A 22,007-nucleotide genomic window follows, 5' to 3' on the forward strand; every position below is an offset into this window, starting at 1 on the left:
GTTATTTGATAGTGGTAAAATTAAATCGTTTTTTCTGCAAGGTGGTTAAAAGAGTGTCTTTTTTCAATTGATTCCTTGCCATAATTTAATGCTTTTCTATTTCCAATTTTTCATCCATTAAATTGTAAAACATAGTGCTTCCCAAATATTTTTACTAAATTTCAACAGTAACATTATCATATCTTACAAATAATGTAGAAAAATATTAATAAATTAAACGTTTTATAGATGTTTTCTTATTTTTCTCAAAATAATACAGCCTATGAAGTAAATACAACCTGTGACAAACTTGATTGCAAACAAATCCTTTAAATAATTTTGGCCATTGTGAAATCACAATTTGCCATAAATTCATCGTTATCGATTCGATTTTCACAACAGAGGCTTTCGGGGCCAGATGCCTGTTTTTAAAAACTTCTCTTCAAAAAAAGGTCTACTCTCAATTATTTCCATAGACGGCCAGTTTAGCCGTTTTCCACTCATCACGGGTGCTTTAATAACTCCTACACGTCAATACTCATAAAATGCATAATTACTAATCTTAAAGGAGTGTGAACCAAACAGTTTTATAAGCATGTACACAGTAAATGTTCAAAATTAACACAATTTGAGAAAATAATGTCTTCGGCTTGAAACATTTGGTGAATCATTAAATCGTGATCCTAACTGGAAACGATGTTTTTGCATGTTAAAATGTGCCGTTTTATTGTTTCCCATTTACGCCTGTTTACCATATAAGTTGTTTTTATTATTATTATTTTACTTAGATATTTACAGTTGAAATTTTTTTCAGAACATACTGAATTAGAACAAACCGAAGGCGATGGATTTTCTAGGGCTAAGGGTATTTATTTATTTTTCATTAAAATAAAAATAAAACATTTCAACATTTTTGTTAGTATTTATTTATTTAATTTTGCTAATGATTTTCTTTCAATTTTAGTTCACACCCGAGTCACGTCTTCTACTGCAAAATTGACAAAAGGTAAATGTCATAACAATTATTTTATCATTTTTGAATTCGTCTTTCTATTATAAGATTAAAATATTATACAAATAAAACTATAAATAATAAAAATAGTACTATTATAACAACAGCTTGCGACTTATATAAGTTAAATAATTTCTTTTGATGAATCGGTCTTTAATACTTTTATTCAAAGAAAATTATTACTGATATACATTTCCTAATCTAGGAATCAGAATCAAATTTATCTGATATGCTCTCATGAAAATTTAACTTTAGACTTACAACTTAGTTAACTAACAAATGATTCCAAAATCTCTAGGGTGGGAGAGAGTGCCGATGACGATTCTAGGAACAACAATTGTGCCCTAGCATTGTCATCAACTTATTTATTTAATAATGTAATTATACTGGTACATAACTTATATAGACATACAGAATTTAGTGAAAGGTTTTAGACAAATTAATAGATATGATAAAGGTGGGGTGAGTTTGTTGTTTAATCTTTCTAATAGATAGTTCATACTCACAGTTTGTGAGTAGTGTCACTAAAAAACCCTCACATAACCTCATTAACATAAACATAAACCTCATTTCATTTTTCTGCTCCGGCACTACTGAAAAAAGAAAGAAATCTTGCGCGCACAACTCTCATTCAAACAATAGCAGAATTTCCTCTTCATTTTGTTTTATGCATCCTGACCTGAAATTGATAGGATTGCGACCTTGTATTTTTTTCCATTAATATCTTTATAGTTTGGTAGATATTTCTCATTAACGATCGTATGGTGTACAATGGACTGATTCAAGTTTAAATTTTCAAAGCTAAACTTTTTGTAATCAATAATAAAATACATGCACTAATTTAATAACAAATTATAATTTGTTGAGACAAGCCGCGTAATCATGATGGTGTATGTGTCGTTTAATTAATATATATTAAATTTATCATTTATTTAATTAGAAAAGTCTTAGTCATATCCAAAATGTATAAAATTATTATGAAAAATGTTGCTTTTATGAACTTAATATTTATGTAGTTTTTAAGTTAAACATCAAGTTCATGTAATCTATTTGGAAATTTGTAAAATTGTTATTTATTATTCAGAAATCGTGAGATGCGGTCTGGTGTGATGTAGGTTTCAGAAAAACCTAGGCCACTCTCAACACGACACGAAAGAATGGCACACTTACGCAGAAAACAAACACTTTGAGCCCTGAAGATGATATCAATAAAGATCGAAACGTTGCCACGATAAAGAAAATATTTTTCTGAAAACTACATCACACCAGACCGCATCTCACGATTTCTGTGTAATTACCGACTAACGGTCACTAATCACCACACATTGTTATTTATTCATTCAATTCATTCCATTAAATTCACTAATTTCGTGGTCCGCTTGACCAATTATCATTTTTCATCTCAACTAAAAACCTTAATTAATTGTATTGTTATTTATGTTTTAGCAAACAGCGTGCAATCCCCATTTGCTAAATTCAAGCAGTTGGAGCGACAAAACTCAGCCCCCAGGTAAACCTCGTTGTATAAAATAGCATAGAAACAGCTAATTCTGATCTATTCACGAATCTTGATTGTAAAATGTCTCTTCTTGGTGAAACTTACTTTGGTAGGATTTGCTTTGCATGATACACATCCTATATTTATCCTTTTTTTTAAAAAAAGACAGTTCTTACTCACATTAAGTTGTTTTCCAACAATCCGGATTTCGAGCCCTTAGCACATCATCAGAGCGAAGGATTTCTACAACCACGTCTCTCGACATGAATTGCGAAAGTTAACCCACCGATACCCTCGCCAACGCGACGTTCCAATGAGAAGCTGGTTTTTAATGCCGCTCAATTTGAACGTGCGAAAAGCGGGAATTATAGCACATAAAATACTGCTAGTATAATATTTACTTTTGTTATAATTCCCGCTTTTCGCACGTTCAAATTGAGCGGCATTAAAAGCCAGTTTCTCATGGGAACGTCGCGTTGGCGGTGGTATCGGCGGGTTCAGTTTCGCAATTCATGTCGAGAGACGTGGTTGTAGAAATCCTTCGACCTGATGATGAGCTAAGGGCTCGAAATCCGGATTGTTGGAAAACAACTTAATGCGAGTAAGAACTATCTTTAAAATAAAAAATTAAAAAAATTAAAAAAAAGGATTGAACACCGCACTCACTCCATCATTCACCATCCCTATAGTTAAGTCTTTATTTGTAAAAAAAAAAAAAAAGTTGCTTTTTGCCTAATTTAAGAGATAATTCCCAAAGTTTTCAAATCCAAACAGTTTTGTATATTTAAACAATAAATTATGTTATGTGAATATTTAAGAGGAAAAAGTGGGCTCAATTTAGCAGTAGGGTTCAATGTAAAATATTGCAATACACAATGCGGATGGGTTTTTGGGGTGTCTGTAAGGAATTTAACAATGCTTTTTTGCCTGGATGCAGTTGTGGGCGGACTTTAAGGTTAACCGAGCCTAGACTTCCTACAAGTGCATCGACAGTTAAAGAAAGGTTGCTCGGCTGGGTCCAGGCTCAAACAAGAGAATACAAGGTACTCTGCTTTCAGTTCTCAAGGGAAATTTGTGGCTTTTTGTGTTCAATGTTGCATTTGCACACCTGTGAAAATGGGATTCTTTCTTTTGTGGGTTGATGCGTTTATTGGTTTAGACGTTTCTTTCCTCATTCTGTTGGGAACGTTGGCATTGGTTAATGACAATGTTTTTGTTTTGTTGTCTGAACATCAAACTTTTGATATTTTCGTTTTTGAATTGATAAAAACAACATAATGCATGAGATGGTTCTTTTATAAGATTTTCTTATTTTCAATGTTATTACTAAGGAAATCAAATCACAAGCATGTACAATATGTTATGTATACACTTTCATGCATGGCCATGTATTTTAAGGTGTTTTTGTGTATATAGCTTTTTTCATTTGAATTTTACGTTTATCAAATTTAACAATAAAATGGACAACTTATGAATATCTTTCTAAGACAAGGTACCTGTTTAATGAGCTTCTCTTTGTAAACAATCTTTAGCTTATATTTTGCAGGATTTTCCTAACTATGGGTGTTCTTATTTGTCACTAAATATTGTTAAACAGTATTCCATTGTTTATAGTAGTTTAATTACAACTCTATTTTCTTTTCTTTTTTCAGAACGTCCAAATAGATAATTTCTCTACAAGTTGGAGCGACGGACTTGCTTTCTGTGCACTCATCCATCATTTTTGCCCTGATGCTTTTGACTTCGCCATCCTCACACCAGACAAAAGGAGGCACAACTTCGAGCTCGCATTCAGAGTCGCTGAGTATATTGACGTTTCATTACTTTATTGTTACTTTTTTTCCAGGGATGCATGTTCTTATAATTTGTCTAATTTTCAGGGAAAAAGCAGACATTTATCCACTTCTTGATGTTGAGGACATGGTGACAATGAGAAAACCAGATTGGAAATGTGTCTTTACATACGTCCAGTCAATTTATCAGAAGCTCCATGATTCTCCGTTGTCTGTTCCAACTAATCCTTACCTTTGATCCACAAGTCTCCGTATTTATATTTTTAAAATTCTTAGTTGATTTAATAATATTTGATGTTATGTGTGAGGATGAAGTCTTAAGTAAGTTATTTAAGTACTAACCTGAAATTAATTTTTGACGTCGCTCCAATTGTTCTTGCTTTGTATTCCACATTTAAAACATAAATGTTCGCTTAAATGTAATTTATTATGTACCATTCTTTGAATTCTATGCATTATTTTAGTTAAATGTTAAAAGGAGCTAGTGTAGTTGTCAGATTTGTTCAATTATGAAGGTGATATCCTTTATAAATGAAAATTCATGATCCTTTGCTCCCATTTCTAGTTACAAAAATCTTAAATGTCTTTCATCTGGTGTTTAAGAAAATGCGTTGCCCATTGAAATTAATTGTTTATATTTTTAATTACTGCTTTTATCTCTTCAAAAAATTAGCTTTGTTTAAATTTTTAATATTTAATCTCTATCCTAGCCCCTAGGTGATAAAAGAAAGAAACCACTAAAATATTGTTGCTTTACTTTTTTTTATATTGTAAATACAAATACATACTACAAATTTTAACAAAACCTATATAAAAAAATTAATTGGACCTTAATTTGTGATCCAAATTTGTTGCTTTTATTGCTGTGATGGAATATTTTGAAATATATAATACATGTTTATTTTATATTTATTTCTTCCTGCCTCTAATGTAATACAATCTTATGAACTTTTTATTCAATGATGGGTGTGAAATTCAAATGGCCTCTTTAGCCTTAAAGTCTTTTGAATTTATTATTTGTACAATAAATACACACTGACAGGCAAAAATATATAGATATCCGCCTAGGCATTGATAATTGATCTACTTGACTTTTCCAATGCATCGGCTCCATAAATCATAATTTGTTTATTTATTTATTTATTTACAGGCAATAGCCCATTTTATTACAATAATTACAAAAAAGATAAAGAATATTTTAAACATTAAAATATAAAACATTGGCATTAATACAGTAAAATTTAGATACCAATATTTGAATGCAAAAATATTTAGGATTTGACTAGTAAATAAAAACAATTGTAAATAAGATTAATTAATTGTATGTACAATATATTTATATATAGACAACAACAATCATCCAACATCATCAATCATCCGGTATACATACACATCTGCAAACATTTACACATAAACAAAATGTACTAATTGACTGTTGTTGTAAAAGTTCCTCTAAAACTTCTCTTCAAACTGGCTATAAATGCATTATTAACATCTACACTGTTGGGTAGCATATTGACCAGATGCATCATCCCGTATATGGGAGAGCGAGAAGTGTAGTTAGTGTGAAAAAATTGATTTTTTAATTTTTGTTTTTTAAAAGCTGGATCGTATTCAGTTTGTTGTTTTCACATCCAGATTTCAAGCTTAAAGCTCGTCATCAGGTTGACAAGCATGGTTGTAACTACTTGAGCTTTAAGCTTAAAATCCAGATCATTAAAAACAACAAACTGTAAGAAAGATCCTACTTCAAAGAAAGATTAAACAACATACTCCACCTTTATCATTTATAAGGGAAAATTAATGGTAGAATACTATTAGTATAGTATAGAATAGTATATTTATTTATATTTAAGAAGAGTTTATACATTTTAATATTTTACAAATAGGTGTAAATGGGAAGAAAGGCTCAAGGCCGGCATCAAAAAAAATTCTTGAAGACTATAGAGAGGGTTTTTTAGTAGCGAATTCACAATCATTTTTTGAGTCTTTTACAGGCAGTGATGTTACACAATTTAATGCCAATGTTTTCATAACTTCTACTGAGTGTTGTCTTTGTACAGATCGGCAGTGCTAATTTATTTTTATTTCTAGTATTATAGTTATGTACATTATTTACAGGTTCATAATTTCTTACATGTTTCTTTATGTACATAAGATTTAAATATATGTACAAGTTTATCACAGTTAATAGGGTGTTGAAATGAACCTTACAGATAATCATTTTTCAGCTATGTAGTAGTGTGGTCCCTCCTGATATTAATTTGTTTTCTTAATAAAATGCTTTTATTCCCAGAAACTAGATTTCATTTAGCGAACATTGAGGGTGGCTGAGTGTTTAAGGCGTCTGGCTCCATATCATTAATTATGATTTGGATGGAACTTTAATTAGAATAGTGCACAAAAAAAGCATTGTACAGTAGTTCATCCCTCATCTGTGACACCCCATTTAAGAATGACACCATCTGCTGGTACATAGATCGATCTAGACTGCATAAAGGTACAGGACAGGAGTATTTGGTCCTGGAACCAAATACTCAGAACCCAAGGGAAAATACACCATTATCTTCCAAGCTGAGATCCATGCACTCAAGATGTACCCAATTCAATCTGAATAAAGGGTACAAAAACAAGAATATAGCTATCATGTCAGAGAGCCATCAACATGCTAAGTTCAAACACAATTAGAAAAAGATGGTGCAGAATTGTCAAATAAATGAGATATGCAAAACAGTCAGCCTCTGCTAGGTCCCAGGACACGTAGGAATAAAAGGCAACAAGAAAGCGAATGCCCTTGCAAGAAGAGGGGCTGCTGCACTGTTGATAATTCCCGAGCCAATCCAAAGACAATCCAAGAATCTCCTAAAAATTTCGTAAGGAAAGAAGTTATGTGTCAAAGGAAGCAGGAATAAACTGGAAATCCTATCAGGATTCTTAACAGGATACTGCAAGCTAAATGACACTTAAAGAAGATTGGAATAATCCAAGATGGCATATGCAGATTCTGCAAAGAGGCAGAGGAGACACCAACACACCTACTAACAAACTATGGTGATACACTTACTTGCAGGAGGAAGTGTTTGGGATGTACAATGTAGCTGTAGAAGTGATTCAACCACTGAAACCGGGCCTACTAATTGAGTTCCTTAGACTAATTAAGACTCACCAGTGTGCTATAAGTACACAGGGTATACAATAGCTATTAAAGGGAGCAGTATAATACAAACCCCAACTAATACATCTATCTATCTGGTAGTTAATGGTCATGAAAGTTTTCTGTGAGGTGTTGCTTAGTTTGATAATTATAATAAATTACTCATAAAAATAAATGTTCATAGTCCACCAAAGAGTGTAGTAAAGGTAGAAAGTTTTAATGACCAGTTTTAAGGAAAAGCAGAAAGATTTTTGTTATAAAACAAAATCCAGTAAATGATTTTTTATTCAGAAAATGGTTCTTGTATGGCAATAGATAAGTAATTAATTCATCAGATGGATTTATAATTAAGCTATTCAATAAATTTATGATGCATGAATATAGTAAAATACAATAAAGGAAGAAAAAATTATTGAAGTATATTATATAAATACTTTTATGTATATAATATTTAAAAAATAAAATAAAAATTTGAATTTATGTAATATTAACTGTAACTTTCCTTTGCACTTTGCTTAGTCTTCACCTGAAGGTATGGCATCTTCTAATCTCTTATTAAATTTTAACCTCAGCTCTGTACAGCTGTCACCAACAAGGTGATCTTGTACAAATACTGAAGTAACATCCATTTGGACCTGTAATGCATCGACAAAAATCAGTAAAAATTATAAGCTCTACTTTTATACTCCAGAAAGACAAATACCATTTCTAATGCCCCTCTTATAACACCAGTAAGAATATTGCAATACTTGAGTCCCAAACAATTGTCTGGCAGTTCTGTGAATTCTGTCAGAGGGCTGGAATCAAATTGGAGTGAAAACTCATCACAAGAAGCATTCCAGTTTGTAATAGCTGGCGTTATGCCAAGATAAAGTCTGAAAGCCATCTGAAATGCCAAAAACCAAATTAATTTCTCTTTGTCTGACATTTAAGATGATAATTACCTGAATTTTTTCAGCAGTGTCTTTGAAATCGAAACACCTCCCTGTGCTTGTTTTGGCCAGGAAGTCTTCAATGAGACGGATCCCGATGTTGTACCCCATTCGGTCCAGTTGTTTGTTCACATCTTCAATGTTTTCATAGTCTCGCATCAATTGGGATACAAGCGCTCCGTAAGTCAAAGTGAAGAGCTCAGAATTCTGTAATAATTACACAGTGGAAATACACAAATTAAAGTAAATATGGTAACTGATGGAAAAATCAGTTAGACCCATTATAAAACCCTTGCTCACAACAACCTAACATTGGTTGGAAATAAACCTCACTTGTAAAAACAATTTCTTTTTGTAATATAAAATTAAATAAATATACATTGACAGGCAAAAAATTCCACCAAATTGATTTTTTTTTCACTTTCTCGATAAAAGAAAATTCTGCCCTTAATTTGTCTCATTGTTTTTACCAATAAATATTTGTTTGTGCTATGTTTTAATGTTAGTGTGCGGTGGGTCTGAAGCGTTAGTAATATGTGGAGGGCGAAAAATTTATCTGCTGTTGGTCATTCAGATTCAAGGAGAAGCATACAAAGCTGTCAATAACTAACTAGTTATCAGCACAGACACGAGAATATAATATCTTAATTGTGGCTTTGCCCTTATTAATTCTATTTCTGACATGATGTGTAAAAGCCAATTTCTTAACAGCCCAAGGTATCAATAGTTATCACTTTAGACAGTCTGTTAACATTTGTATCCAGCCTGCAAGAGGAGGATAGCAACATAGTGTAAAGCCAGTTGCTCTTAGATTGAGATATTGATTTTAACATAAAAATAACACAGAGCATGAATACTAGTCTCTAGAATAAATGAGACAGTAGAGGGATGGATATGTTAGGAATGTGTTAATAAATGACATTCTAAGTCCTCGGGAATCATAAAATGTTTCTGATAACAGCAATCATTGGTAGTTTTACCACTGATTATAAAATATAATGTTTTAGCTTCGTATTTTTATGAATAAACACTATAGAATTACTTCACCTAGCAGGCCTAAAACGAAATTTGACAGCAACAAAAACAAATATTTGTATTTCTTGTTATCTGCAGGGGTGTCACGACAATGAAGAGGAAATGATAAAACTTTTAGCTCTTACCACTTTTTTCGGGTCGAGCCTCCTTGTCATATTGGAGTCACTAGATTCAATAGATCAGAGCCAAAGCCTCCAATTTAAATTGGTGGATAAATTTGCTTTAAATTCAATTGTTCACAGGACAGGACGAGTAACAGCCACAAAATGATGCATTCGTTGACAACACAACCTAGTCGGCTACGTAACCTACCCCAGATGGTCTCAGTGATAACAATATGTAGGTTATCTCTCATAATTGAAAATAAAAAAAACAGAAAATTTAAGAAAAAAGGAAGAAGAAATTCATCAAAACAACACAAAACAGCCTTCTGAAAAATTCACCATTATAACCGTAGTTCACCAGACAGCATTTTCAAACAAACATGTTCTTAGGTATTGGGGTTCGGACATATTTCGGTATAATTTATGAAATAAAGGTATAAAAGTTACGAAGTCGCGGCTTGTGGGAAGGGGGGTTTGAGTATTAACCCAGATTAATTTTTTTCATGTAAAACGGAAAAATTTGATTCTAAAATGTTTAATTGGAGTTTTAATTTTTTGGAAAAAAATAAAAAATACATAATTGCAGTAACCGTGTTTTGTACGTGCATAAAATTTTTTCAATTTTTTAAAAAGTTTTTTTGAGTTTTTCTAGAAAACTCGGTGGTTTACAAGCTTAAGTCCTTTTCCAATCGAGTCACAGATGTATGGAATGGCGCAGCCTACCAATATTTAACCATGGAAGGTCAAAATTCAAGAAAGCTCTAGTGCTAGATAAACAGCAAGCATTCCAATAAAAGCCCAAATGACAGAGGCAAGAGTAAACCACCTCACCACTACATTGTCATAATTTTCAAAAGCAACCTTATTGGCTGTCAGATCATGCATAATATAAAATATCTACTTAATTTAACACAAGTCAAAACGACTCAACCTTAAACGCGATTTAATCAAAGAACTATAATGAATTTCATGTTTATTAATTCTAGTTCAAAAACGGAATAGAGATGCAACTGGAAGCGCAGTAAATAATAGATTACACGACATTTGAAAAATGGCAAAAAGGACGGAAAATTCAAAAGGTGGGGTTGAGATGGGAAGTTAGTGTCCGAGTGGATCGAAGTCACGATAGCTCAAGTGGTCGAGCAGCAGCGTATCTAGCCGAAGGTCGTGGGTTCGAATCCCGCTCATGACACTGACTTTTTATCTCAACTAAAAACCTTAATTAATTGAAAGATATCAATTGGTCAAACGGACCACGAAAATTAGTGGAAGTAAATAATAGAGTTTATCTGTTTTCACCAAAAACCAATCATCATAAAAGACACATTAAAATCTCTTGATACGTAATAGATTTGTCGATATAGCCTGTCCGTCAAAAATTGATTTGCCCCGCGCAAATAAATTTTTGCATAAAGTTAAATGTACAAAAATTAGCTTGGCAGCAATTCTACACTCATTTGCAGATATATCATTTTCAATATTTGCAAATACTACTTGTGCTTTTTGGCAATTTTTCCGCTTTTTCTGCCAGACTTTCGGCGCAGCATAATTGCTTTCAACTGATATAAATTCTGCGTTTCGTAGAGTTATGACGCAGGCGACTTTGTAACTATACAAGATATATCTGGAAGAAGAAGTATTTGTCACTTATGCGGATACCAACACACATCAAGATCTATTAAATTCGGGTATTTTTCAAGCAAAATTCTATCACTTGCAGCTAATTATAATTTAACAAACAAAAGCATATATAAAAATGACTACAATATATAAAATATTGTCTTAATGATTATTTAAAGCTGATCTTGTACTACTAAAGCAGAATTAACTTTTATAACACTTGGTAATTATATTTACACAATATAGGCTTTTATTTTACTATCACTTCTACTAACTTAGTAAAAAACTTGATAAATATCATCCTCACATTACTTATAAATAGTTTAATTTCTTTTAAAAATTACTTTTTAGAATATATAAGTATAAAAAATAAATTTTAGATAAAAATGATAAAGAAAGCAATAAAAGAATTCGGGATTTTTACACGATAGCTGTGTGATCTCAAAATTTTATATTATAGTATTTTTCCTCTCAATTAATAATCGATAATGTTATATTTTCTTTGATATGAATAAGAAATATGTTATTGAGGTTTATTACATATATAGCAAAATAACATTGCGCTGCCGGTAAAGCCATTGTGGAGAGTTTTTTGGCCTGATTTTTCATATTACTTAGTTAATTTCTTTGCAAATATATGTAATATATGACTCAGAAATTAACCCGTTCTCTAAACATCATCCCCTTAAAATCCTCGTGCGTCTACTTTGCAGGCAGTGCTATAAATAAAAAAGCGTTTAATACAATTTACAATTGAGCATATAGATTTAGTCTCTTGACGTAATGTTTTGGATTGATTATAAAATATTGAGGATTATCTCTCCATTGTTATATAATGCTAGTTGCGAATGAAAATTGAGTATCTATGCTATTAATTGTGGGTAACTTGTATAAATAGACCTCTCACAAAATCATCAACAAAACAGTTCATTATTGCAAAACACATTTCCATAGGTCATTTTTGTCATCAATCAAAGAAGAAAAACAGTATGCACTTATCTGAGTAGTCTTCATCTCAGCAGCTGTATTTTAACTACCAGCAACACAATATATAAATTAGAATATTGTTGCGGCCGATCTCACCGTGTCTCGGGTGTCTCCTGGGGAGAGCTTATCCCTGAAATTCCTGGCCAGTCACCTAAGCTAATAGGTGAGAGGGCTGACTCGTTCCAGGCACTCAAGGAGTGCCAGGTCTTCCTCTTCACTCGATATGGCGATGATGGACTTAATAGCATTCAGCACCAAGTGCATATTCTGCAGGGTTAGGAAGAATTTCAGAAGGGGGATGGTGTCACGACTCAGGAGATCGCGCGACACGTGAACCGTGGAAGCGGGGGCGTGGCTACTCTTTTCCACTGGGGAAGGAGACACCGCCAGCGATAGGCCGTTTAGCGCCAGGTGCGGTAAGGACATTGTTAGGGACAGACCTGCTGCGGAGGATACCACCAGTTAAGTGCAGGGTAATTAAAATAAACGAAGAAAGGCATCCTTTGGATATAACTGTTTCTCAGCATTTATTTATATTTTGTTTAAAAATATAGAAGTACTTTTTATTTTAATAATTTAAATTTGGTCCCTTAATCCTTTATTTTAGTGTACCCCACCTCCTTTTCCACCGTCTCGTAACGAAGGGACGAGGAGGACGTGGAAATTTTTTCATTTTTTTGGGTTTTTTTAATCGTTTTTCTTGAAAAATACGTAAAAAACGTGCCTATGAGCCATTTACATCGAAAAAGAATTTTAAAAAATTCGATTTTTGTCGGGTTTTTTGCGTCTTTCTTGAAAAGATGTAAAAGGCTCGTAGGACACGTTTTTTTACGCTTTTGTCAAGAAAAACGCAAAAAACCCGAAAAAAAATCGAAAAAAATTTGTATTGTCTTTTTTGATGTAAATGCACATAGGTCACTTTTTTTACGTTTTTTTTTTGTTTTGTTTTTTTCCCCCAAGAATATTAGTGATTAATGAGCCCTCGTTGAGGGGACGACTGACGAGTCTCCGACGCGTCTGGACTTCTGGAGTCAGCGGGCAGTGCCCATTCCTTTATCCGAAAGGGCTCTACTCTAATTGGCCGCAGAGTGGTGGGCGATAACATTCCATAAGCTGTAGTGGCATCTAGCGGTAAAGTGGGAACTAGATGTGGCCACCAAAGTGGTTCAAAAGTTGAAAAAAGTACTTCGCCAAACACAAAACGTGATCTTTTGTTGATGAATATTCGATTGTCGTATCATTGGTGACAGCCAAATGGTACGATGTCCTGATGTTACTGTACAGGATGCATTTTTCATCCCACAAAACATCTCTAGTTTGGGCAATATCAGCAATGAAAGGCAAATGTTTAGATGCTGAAACTTATTCTCTTAATCTCTTTGAAAGATAGTTCTTATTCAAAGTTTGTTGTTTTCAAGTATCCGGATATCAAACTTTCATTTCAGTTAATGTGCTGAAGCTCATTAGCGTCGCTCAATTTTTGAGGAACACATATGCACATCTTCCACGTCTTCCCAAGTCGATGTAAGCAAGAGCAAACGGTTCTCTAGCGAGCTTCTAGCTTGTTGGCTCTAATTAAATTTGATAGCTTCCCTCAATCCGTCGTCATTCAAAACAAAAGGTCTAATAGACCATGACTCATGGGCACCTGCTTTTGGGCCAAAGCCCGCGATGTGTCCCACATAATAGAGGCGTGTCATGCCTTGGCTCCACAGAGAGAGTGTGTAGGCATGCCGCCGGACTTAAGAAGAGTTCTCGAACACGGTAGCGAGTTTCAGAGTCCCCTGTTCCGCTTTTTAGGGGAAATTGTTTTTTTTTATTGTATATAATATGTCTTATGTGCTGTCCAATGTTTTGTCTGAGTGCATGTATTTATTAGCGTGAATTGTGAGGGGTGAGGGTGAAATATAACGTCATCATCGCCCCTCGAACGTAGAGAGCGTAAGAGTGTCTGTTCGGGGTCGATGGCGGAATATTTATAAAAGTACTCCATCGAACCCAATCTAGATTAGCTTAAGTACATGTCGGTGGAGGAATATCAAGTACTCCACCGACCAAACGGAATGAGTGTGTGTACTGTATGGATGTATTTATGTGTATGAATGTATTTATTTGTATGAATGTAGTGTTTGAAAGTTAAATAGAATATAGACTTAGTTGGGGTCTGAAATGACTTAGATGTCGAAAGCCCCAGTCAAAAAAGAAGTCCGTTGTTCATGTTTAATCCCCTCACTCGCAGAATCAAATTTTTTGAACCACTTTTGGAGAATGTGCTCAGTTATTGTTTTATCACCGAATTTTACGATCTGCCTCGGTCGCCATCTTTTTAAAAAGGATTGAACTCCACACTCACTCCATCATTCATAATTTCTATTAGGCATGTGAGTAATATTTTTTGACCTAGTAACTACCAAAAATTTTATTAAAATCGTTTATCCTACGTCCATAGCCACCCCAATTATCAATGATTATTATTTTTTTCAAACTATATTTAATGACATTTTTAAGGTTCATGAAACTGAACCACACAGGTACAGGTTATGTGGCAAAAAATACTACCTATAGCTTCGACTATGCAGCCCGATCGGGGGTGAATGTCCGTCGAAAAACCAAGGCTTTAAACTAATTTACAAATCTCAGTGTAAGTTTCAAAGTATTTAATTATTTATAAAAGAATTATTATTTTCCTTTATTTATTGTAGTATAATAATTATTTTTCATTTAATAGCGTAATAGCATTCGTTTGGGCAGAAAGGACGTGTTTAGGCTTTAAAACAAAAATTAACACGTTCTGTGCTCAGGTTTCTAAAATTACAAAAAATTTGTTACATATATAGGCTTTATTTTTTTAGTATAAGCCGGCAATAATTAATGGAAATAATTCAAAGATGCAGATTGTCTTTACGTCAAAAGTTCATAATCAAGGTAGTGGACTCTTTGCCTCTTTTCAAAGTTTTATTCCCCCCACGACATTGAAACTCACTTCAGCTCTAAGGAGTGGAACACTCAGAAGAAACTGAAGTTTCTATCTAAATTCAGTTTTCCATACACAGTAAATTAAAAAAAAAGGGAAAAATGTTCACAATGAAAAGTATTTTTAGACTCTGTTCTATACACAAAAATAAAATGGAATACCCATGAAATGTATGATGTAAAATCGAGTTGATTTTATTAAGGTATGTACTTACTAAAATCCGGATTTTCTAACAGCAGAAACCTTCAAAACGTGGGAAGGTTTAATTAAGGTAAAAATTCTCATTTAACAAATTACAAACATTTTATTTACATAATAAAAGCAATTCTTGTCTTAGACCGTTTATTTTTTTTAAATTTACATCTAACTCATTCACACAGAAATGATAGATATAAGCACATACCTTATATCAGAAACAATACTATGTGTATATATATATATATATATATATATATGGTGACTGGCGATAAGTGTCGAAAATTTCAGTAGGTGTTTCTAATCACCATATACAACAAAAAAAACTTCCTATAAACCCCAGTCCAAATCTCAACGGTAAAGAATTTCAGGTTTTTGTTTTTTTTAATTTTTCGACTTAGGTCCACTAAATTACCTATAAACTTTATAAAAACCTGACGAAGTTATCAGCTAATAACATAAAGCAAACTGATTGAATTGAACATTAAAGAACTGACACGAAACTCAAGAGCCAGATGGATTTCCTGTAAAAATGGAACGTGCCCAACTTCATCGGTATGTTTTTTTTTTTTTTTTTTTTTCAACAAAATGCGAAACTTTTGGGCCTTCCAGAAGCGCAATCCAAAAGGTGGGTATACTGTGGAAGCTAATTGAATGTAGAACTTTGAGGGAATTTGCAAAGCTCCAGTTGTTTGTAGTTATAACAGTTACCAATCCAACATTTTTAAAAAATTCCAAATTTCAACATTTTTTTTCTGAATTTTTCGTGCATAAATTTTTCAGCAATCCTGCAATGTAAATAGGGTTACTTACAGCAAATTTAACGATATTTCATGTGGCACAAACCAGATTTTTCTGTAATCAGTAATTCTGATTTTTATAAGCAATTTAGTGGACCTAAGCCGAAAAATTTAAAAACAAACCATGAAATTACTTCTTTACCGTTGAGATTTGGACAGGGGTTTATAGGACGTTTTCTGAAGTTTTTTGTTGCATATGGTGAGTAGAAATACTTGCTGAAATTTTCGACACTTATCGCCAGTCACCCTAATATAGCTCACACTTTGGTACGCTCAGAATGCTAAAAGCATTCGATAAAATCTTAATGAGAAATTGAGTTAATAATTATAAAAAAATAGTTTTTTTGACAACACCGAAGTGTCTTTAGCTTAACGTTAAACTTTTAAAACCATAAAGTATGCATTTTTATAAACAACGGGCGACGTTTCGTCCGAGACGAAGTTCATTAGAGGCCGTCGGCTCGAGAAATGGTTTATCGAAGGTTCGATCACGATTTTAATCCCTTTAACAGATTGTTTAACTCTTGCGAAATCCAGTTTAATCTCTTTGACAGTGTACGCTGTGATCAGGACTGGAACACCCGGAAAAGAAAACATTTCATTTATTGAAGCCGACCACGTATCTTTTCCATCGAAGCCCGCTGTGCGATACAATCCAGGGTTGAAGGCGCACACCAGATCCGGCCGTTCTCCCTTGAATTCGTGATATAGAAGTTGGTGAAAAGTTATGCTTAAAATCCTTCCGTCGTGAGAAATAGTCCTCTGAGGTAATGGTCCTATCTCCGGACCGACGAACATCAAACGAAGGTGTTTTGTGTTGGGCAAAAGTTCGAACAGAAAAATGTCCCATTTAGCAAGGTTGTTTGCTTCGAAATGTGGCTCGGGGCCGATAACGTGGACGACGGAGGTTTCTTTTTTTGGGATGACATGAAGTATCGAAAGAGGAGAAGACGCCACTTCAGTGAGGAGGGAGAATATCACTCTGTCGTCGGTTTTCATCGTTTCCATGCACGACGGTTCTTCCTCTAAGCTGGGAGGGTGAACGACGTGAACCTTGCGCTGCAGAATTTCACGAAATAAAGAAAGTTCGGCACAATACAGGTCGTGATTTTTTGGCCTGTGTTGCTCGGTGCACCATCGCGTGTGGAAACAACTTTGACATACTTGAAGATCTAGTTCGAACTTATGGCAAGACGCGCACACTGCTGGAAAGAGGCAGACTTCGATTTCCCAAGAGGCAAGCGGTCGGCCTAAGAACCTCGAGCACAAGCCGACAAGCCCCAACCTGAAATTCCTCAGCTCTTCCGGACCCAGGAGGTAGGCCTTTTTCAAGGGATGTTCCGAGGAAAGCAATCTACCGGCCTCCTTCAATGCCTCACAGATTTCTTCGTGGTCGTCTAAGTCTTCTTCAAGGTGTTCTGAACAGCAGTAAGACACCATTTGACACGAAGGGCAGATCAGTTTATTTTCTTGGATGGATTTCTGGCATATATGACAAATACTGTGGCAAAATTGAGGACGGTACCATATTTTGAACTCGGTAGCCTTCTTTATTGACATCGTAAATACCTGAAAAGAGAAATGCTTTTTATTTAATCGTTACTGATAATTTTGGTCCTTGATTGGTTGAACTTAACATATCAGGACAGAGTAAGTACAAAGATCAGTAGGTTCTAACAAAAAAAACTAGGTTCAAAGTTTTTTGTTGTGATTTATAATAGGTTGTTTACTATGAGTTTGCTGCTGAAAAAAGTTGAATCACTATTAACAAAAGTCTATATCGATGTTGCAATGAAATTGATGTTACAAATGAATGTACGAAGTAATGGATAAGGTAAATTTGAAAGAAAGATAAACTAAGTTCCTTCGAGAAAAGCTATTTGAATGAAACTTTGTTTGGTTATATTAGATCGAAAAATATTTGATTCCTGTCCGAGTGGTATTTGAAGCCTAAATCAGCAATATTTGGTTTTTACATTATTATAAGTGTAAACAAACAGCATGAAATCAACTAAAATTGCCCAAACGTTTTATTTTATATCTCAGGTTCTGATTAATTTGAAGAGGCCAGGGTTGTACCAGTACGTGTACACTATAGAGTTCTAAATCTCCGTAAAATTCCTATTGATCAGTAGACTGGTTATCAATTATTAAATGCACTAGTTTTCGTGGTCCGCTTGACTAACTGGTCAATCTGGTCTAATCTATCATTATCTAATATCTTTCAATTAATTAAGGTTTTTAGTTGAGGTAAAAAAGTCAGTGTCACGAGTGAGATTCGAACCCACTAGATACGCCGCTGCTCTACCACTTGAGCTGTCGTGACTTGGATCCACTCGGACACTAACTGCCCATCTCAACTCCACCTTTTAAATTTTCCCACCTTTTTGCCATTTTTCAAATTTGATTCTCGGCGACAAATGAAATGGCCACGGAGAGCTTTAGTGAAGGTATACTTCATTTTTACTTATTAAATTCACCAGTTTTTGTGGTCCGCTTGACCAATTAATATCTTTCAATTAATTAAGGTTTTTAGTTGAGATAAAATCAATTATGTGATTTTTGAAAAAAAAATCGGAGGGATATGGCTGGCGAAAAATTTTAAAGAGAAAAAATATTTTTTGATTCTCACACCAATCTATATTCAAGGATTCTTTGGGGGAGCAAAACAACGAAAATCAAACTTGTTTCTTATAAAACATATATGTTAAACTACTTTGAATATTTGTACTATATTTTAAACTACTATTTTGTTTTTTTATTATCAAATTCTTTAAATGACTTGTTAAAAAGCCTCTAAACCGTTATTTCAAAATGCACCCTATTTTTTTCGAAAATCACGACAATAGCGATAATTTTGGAATTATTTTACGGATCCAGAGGAAAGTGACAAGACTTTCGAAATTCGTAAACTACACATAATGGTAAAAACTTGGTCTCCGTAAATAAATTAGAATAGAAGATAATAATTAATAACACAAATGATTAGTTTTTGTTCATTCTTATTGTCTCACTTATACATTTGCATAAAGACAAAATTTTGTTGCTCGGACACATGTCAAATATATTTCTACCTAGTGTCGCTGAACTTATGTTATACTTGGTTTTATAATAAAAAGTTTTATTAAAATCGGAGACCCTATTCCTGTAGCCTTGTAAGCTTTGTTTAAAAAATACTAAACAACTGCATGTGAGATAGGATAATAATATCGAGAAAGTTTTGTTCCAACACTTCAACGCCCGACCGCACACTTTCAAACATAAAAAGCACCTACCGTGCTCTTTCAGACTACCACCTCATACATGCTACCAACTTCCTTAACGGAAAAAAGTTCCATACGTTGAAAATCAAAAGCCTTGCAGAGGTACATGCAATTGTGAAAAAACTTCAATTTTAAAACTTGAAACAGTTTTTGTACTCACTCCCTCCAAACCATAAATAATCCTTTTAGATGTAGATAATTTAATGAGAATAATATTCTCGTCTTTTAATTGTGATCTCAAAAGCCTGACACGGTTTTGAAACAATGCCAGCATTTAAACAAAATTAATTTCTAGTCTTAATATAACAAATGTTCGATTTATTTGATAATAAGGAAAATTGTACACTGATCCAACGAAAGGATAAATTATTCAACTGGTTCCTATCACTTTATAACACAAAAATGTAAACATCATCATTTACAACAGATACCACCACCATCATTAAGACTTTAAGAGGATTTACTTCAATTTGGAAGAAAGATTTTACAATCTGTTAAAAAGAAGATGTATTTTTCTCATTTTAATAATTACAAAGTAATCAAAAAAAATATTACACATAAGATGACAAATAAGAAAACTTAGATTTGGAAAAATATAAATGTAGTAGGCTCGTTAATGGAGATCTTTTGCTTACTAAAGTTAACTTGAAATGAAGACATTCCAACATAAACTTCACATGCACAAAATTGAAAAATCCACTTATAGGGAAATTTTCAAAAAGAATAATGCTTAAATGTGCAAAATATTAAAAAATCCAACGGGGAAGAATCAGATCATAAATCCTAAAGACATTAGTGCAGGTAATTTTATCCCAGTAGCACAAACCATAATTCATACGTGCTTGATACTGTTTTTCTATTCTATTTTACTTTTGGTGTGACATATGCTCCAATAAAAATATGTAAATAATAAATTAAATGTGTAGGCAATGATAAAAAAATTAGTATAAGTAGGAGTATAGTAAATTTGTGCGCTGATTGGAAAATGAAGGATTACTTTTACACTCAAACAAAATACTCAAACTGAAATTGTCAAAATGCAAAAAAAAAAAATTAAAAACTTGCGTATTAACCTCCCTCTATCCAAATTTCGGCTGTTGAAACAAGTGCGGTCAAAATCCGTCCAGACTTCACCTTTACGTCAGTTGCATCCTGTTCTCGAGACGGGAGCATGAGGAATAGACGATAGCTCAAATCTAAATGGGTCTCCTGGCACTTGTCTTGGATATTTATGGAGTGCCAACTTAAGTTCGGATTTGGCGTTAGTTGTGTTTCCCCTCCGGACAATAATCTTCAAAGGCGTGCGTCGACTACCACACAATCGGGGACTTCAACCTAAACTTTAGCTTTCAAGTTTGCATTCCAACAGTATAATAAAACCAACTAAAACAATTTATTTCGTAATTTTTATGGGTTGTTTTAAAACAAAGATACCTAAATTTTGTTTAATATTTTAGATTATTGGGTAAAAACAATGCCATACCATGAATGCTATAAAATTATAATTGATGTTTCGGGCTATTGTCCATCCTCAGTCTTTAAACATTGTCTGAAATTATGTAAAAGATTGTAGAAAGTGAAAACCGGCAATGGTCCTAAACGTCAATTTTAACTTCACTAGTTTTCGTGGTCCATTTGACCAATTAATATCTTTCAATTAATTAACGTATTTAGTTGAGATAAAAAAGTCAGTGTCACGAGCGGGATTCGAACCCAAGACCTTCGGCTAGATACGCTGTTGCTCTACCACTTGAGCTATCGTGACTTCGATCCTCTCGGACGCTAACTCTCCATCTCAACCGACCTATTTGTATCTAATGTTTTTATGAAAGACCCAGGACCACAATAGGTGGAAATCGTTGCCGATGTACTCTTAGCCTCCTTATCTACTTTATTTGGCTGCTTGTAGAAGATAAAGAATAAATTTTGTATAGGAATTTTCTCATATGAATTTTTTATATTCTCAGTACTACATTTAGGTCGAAGTGGACAAATTGGTGCGATTTTCACTATCGTTTTCCTTGTTTATTCGGGGTCATTTCGCACTCAGAAAATAACTCGGACACTTACTTCTCATCTCAACCCCACCTTTTGAATTTTCCCTCCTTTTTGCCATTTTCGACTTAAAACCATGCTTTTACGAAAAAATTAATAATTTTTTTTCACATTTATTATTTCATCCATGAAACAATTTAAAATACCGATTATCTAAGGACTGTAAAAGGATTAGTAACACACTATAAAGGTAAAAAACAAGGTATTAATGTTGTGTTTACGTTTTAAGTTAACTATTAATCTTGACAATTAGTTATTATGGAAAATAAACAAATAAATACGTGTCTGGTTTTGGTTTTTGAATGTATCTGAATATGTATATTCATTACTTGTAAACCTATGTACATGTAAATGAGTACGAATAAGATGTTTAGGGGTGTCGGTGGCCGCAAGGGTTTAGGCGTTGATATCACTGTAAGGTAAAGGTCCCGGGTTCGAATACTTACCATTGGGATTTTTTTTCAGAAACACCGGCAACCCCGACGGTTGACATGACCTCATCTGTTGCGAACCCTCGTAAAAATAAAATAAAATAAATAGATAAGTTTTTTATTTATCTACGGTTGTTTACTCTAAGGGCTGTTGAATTATAAGGATGGATATTGA

General features: G+C 33.5%; 3 protein-coding genes across 5 annotated transcripts in view; 1 reads left to right on the forward strand and 2 right to left on the reverse strand.

The window, feature by feature from the left end:
- Window positions 1-5,188, forward strand: part of LOC106674087 (titin homolog) — a 66,878-nt gene extending 61,690 nt beyond the window's left edge. The window contains exons 13-18 of one of the 2 annotated variants that reach the window (XM_024225967.1): window positions 794-844; window positions 944-985; window positions 2,438-2,501; window positions 3,427-3,532; window positions 4,142-4,293; window positions 4,370-5,188. In XM_024225967.1, the coding sequence (XP_024081735.1) occupies window positions 794-844; window positions 944-985; window positions 2,438-2,501; window positions 3,427-3,532; window positions 4,142-4,293; window positions 4,370-4,520 (566 nt within the window). In that variant the 3' untranslated portion in view covers window positions 4,521-5,188. The remainder of the gene's footprint in view (window positions 1-793; window positions 845-943; window positions 986-2,437; window positions 2,502-3,426; window positions 3,533-4,141; window positions 4,294-4,369) is intronic. The other variant, XR_002910098.1, reaches the window with a different exon arrangement.
- A 2,515-nt stretch (window positions 5,189-7,703) lies between these two features.
- LOC106674300 (trafficking protein particle complex subunit 3) lies at window positions 7,704-9,715 on the reverse strand. Its single transcript, XM_014406938.1, has 4 exons — window positions 9,529-9,715; window positions 8,381-8,575; window positions 8,140-8,322; window positions 7,704-8,071 (listed from the first exon to the last, which is right to left on the reverse strand). The coding sequence occupies exons 1-4, from the start codon at window positions 9,556-9,558 to the stop codon at window positions 7,952-7,954; spliced, it is 528 nt and encodes a 175-aa protein (XP_014262424.1). The 5' UTR covers window positions 9,559-9,715; the 3' UTR covers window positions 7,704-7,951.
- Window positions 9,716-16,286: 6,571 nt separating this feature from the next.
- Window positions 16,287-20,629, reverse strand: LOC106674299. Of its 2 annotated transcripts, none has more exons than XM_014406937.2 (2): window positions 20,420-20,629; window positions 16,287-17,652 (listed from the first exon to the last, which is right to left on the reverse strand). In XM_014406937.2, the coding sequence occupies exon 2, from the start codon at window positions 17,641-17,643 to the stop codon at window positions 16,459-16,461; it is 1,185 nt and encodes a 394-aa protein (XP_014262423.1). In that variant the 5' UTR covers window positions 17,644-17,652; window positions 20,420-20,629; the 3' UTR covers window positions 16,287-16,458. The 2 variants fall into 2 exon arrangements, with proteins under 2 accessions (XP_014262423.1, XP_024081747.1); XM_024225979.1 differs by lacking the exon at window positions 20,420-20,629 and adding an exon at window positions 17,721-18,319.
- Window positions 20,630-22,007: the final 1,378 nt, after the last annotated feature.

The sequence above is a fragment of the Cimex lectularius genome, unplaced genomic scaffold (genome assembly GCF_000648675.2).
Source record: "Cimex lectularius strain Harlan isolate CLEC.00 unplaced genomic scaffold, Clec_2.1 scaffold63, whole genome shotgun sequence".
NCBI classification, from domain to species: Eukaryota; Metazoa; Arthropoda; class Insecta; order Hemiptera; family Cimicidae; genus Cimex; species Cimex lectularius.

Coding starts and splice junctions, on each gene's coding strand:
- LOC106674300 (XM_014406938.1), bottom strand. CDS start 9,558: ATGACAAGGAGGCTCGACCCGAAAAAAGTG. Junction 8,323..8,380: donor ACACTGCTGAAAAAATTCAG/GTAATTATCATC, acceptor TTGGCATTTCAG/ATGGCTTTCAGACTTTATCT. Junction 8,072..8,139: donor TAAGAGGGGCATTAGAAATG/GTATTTGTCTTT, acceptor GATGCATTACAG/GTCCAAATGGATGTTACTTC.
- LOC106674299 (XM_014406937.2), bottom strand. CDS start 17,643: ATGTCAATAAAGAAGGCTACCGAGTTCAAAATATGGTACCGTCCTCAA.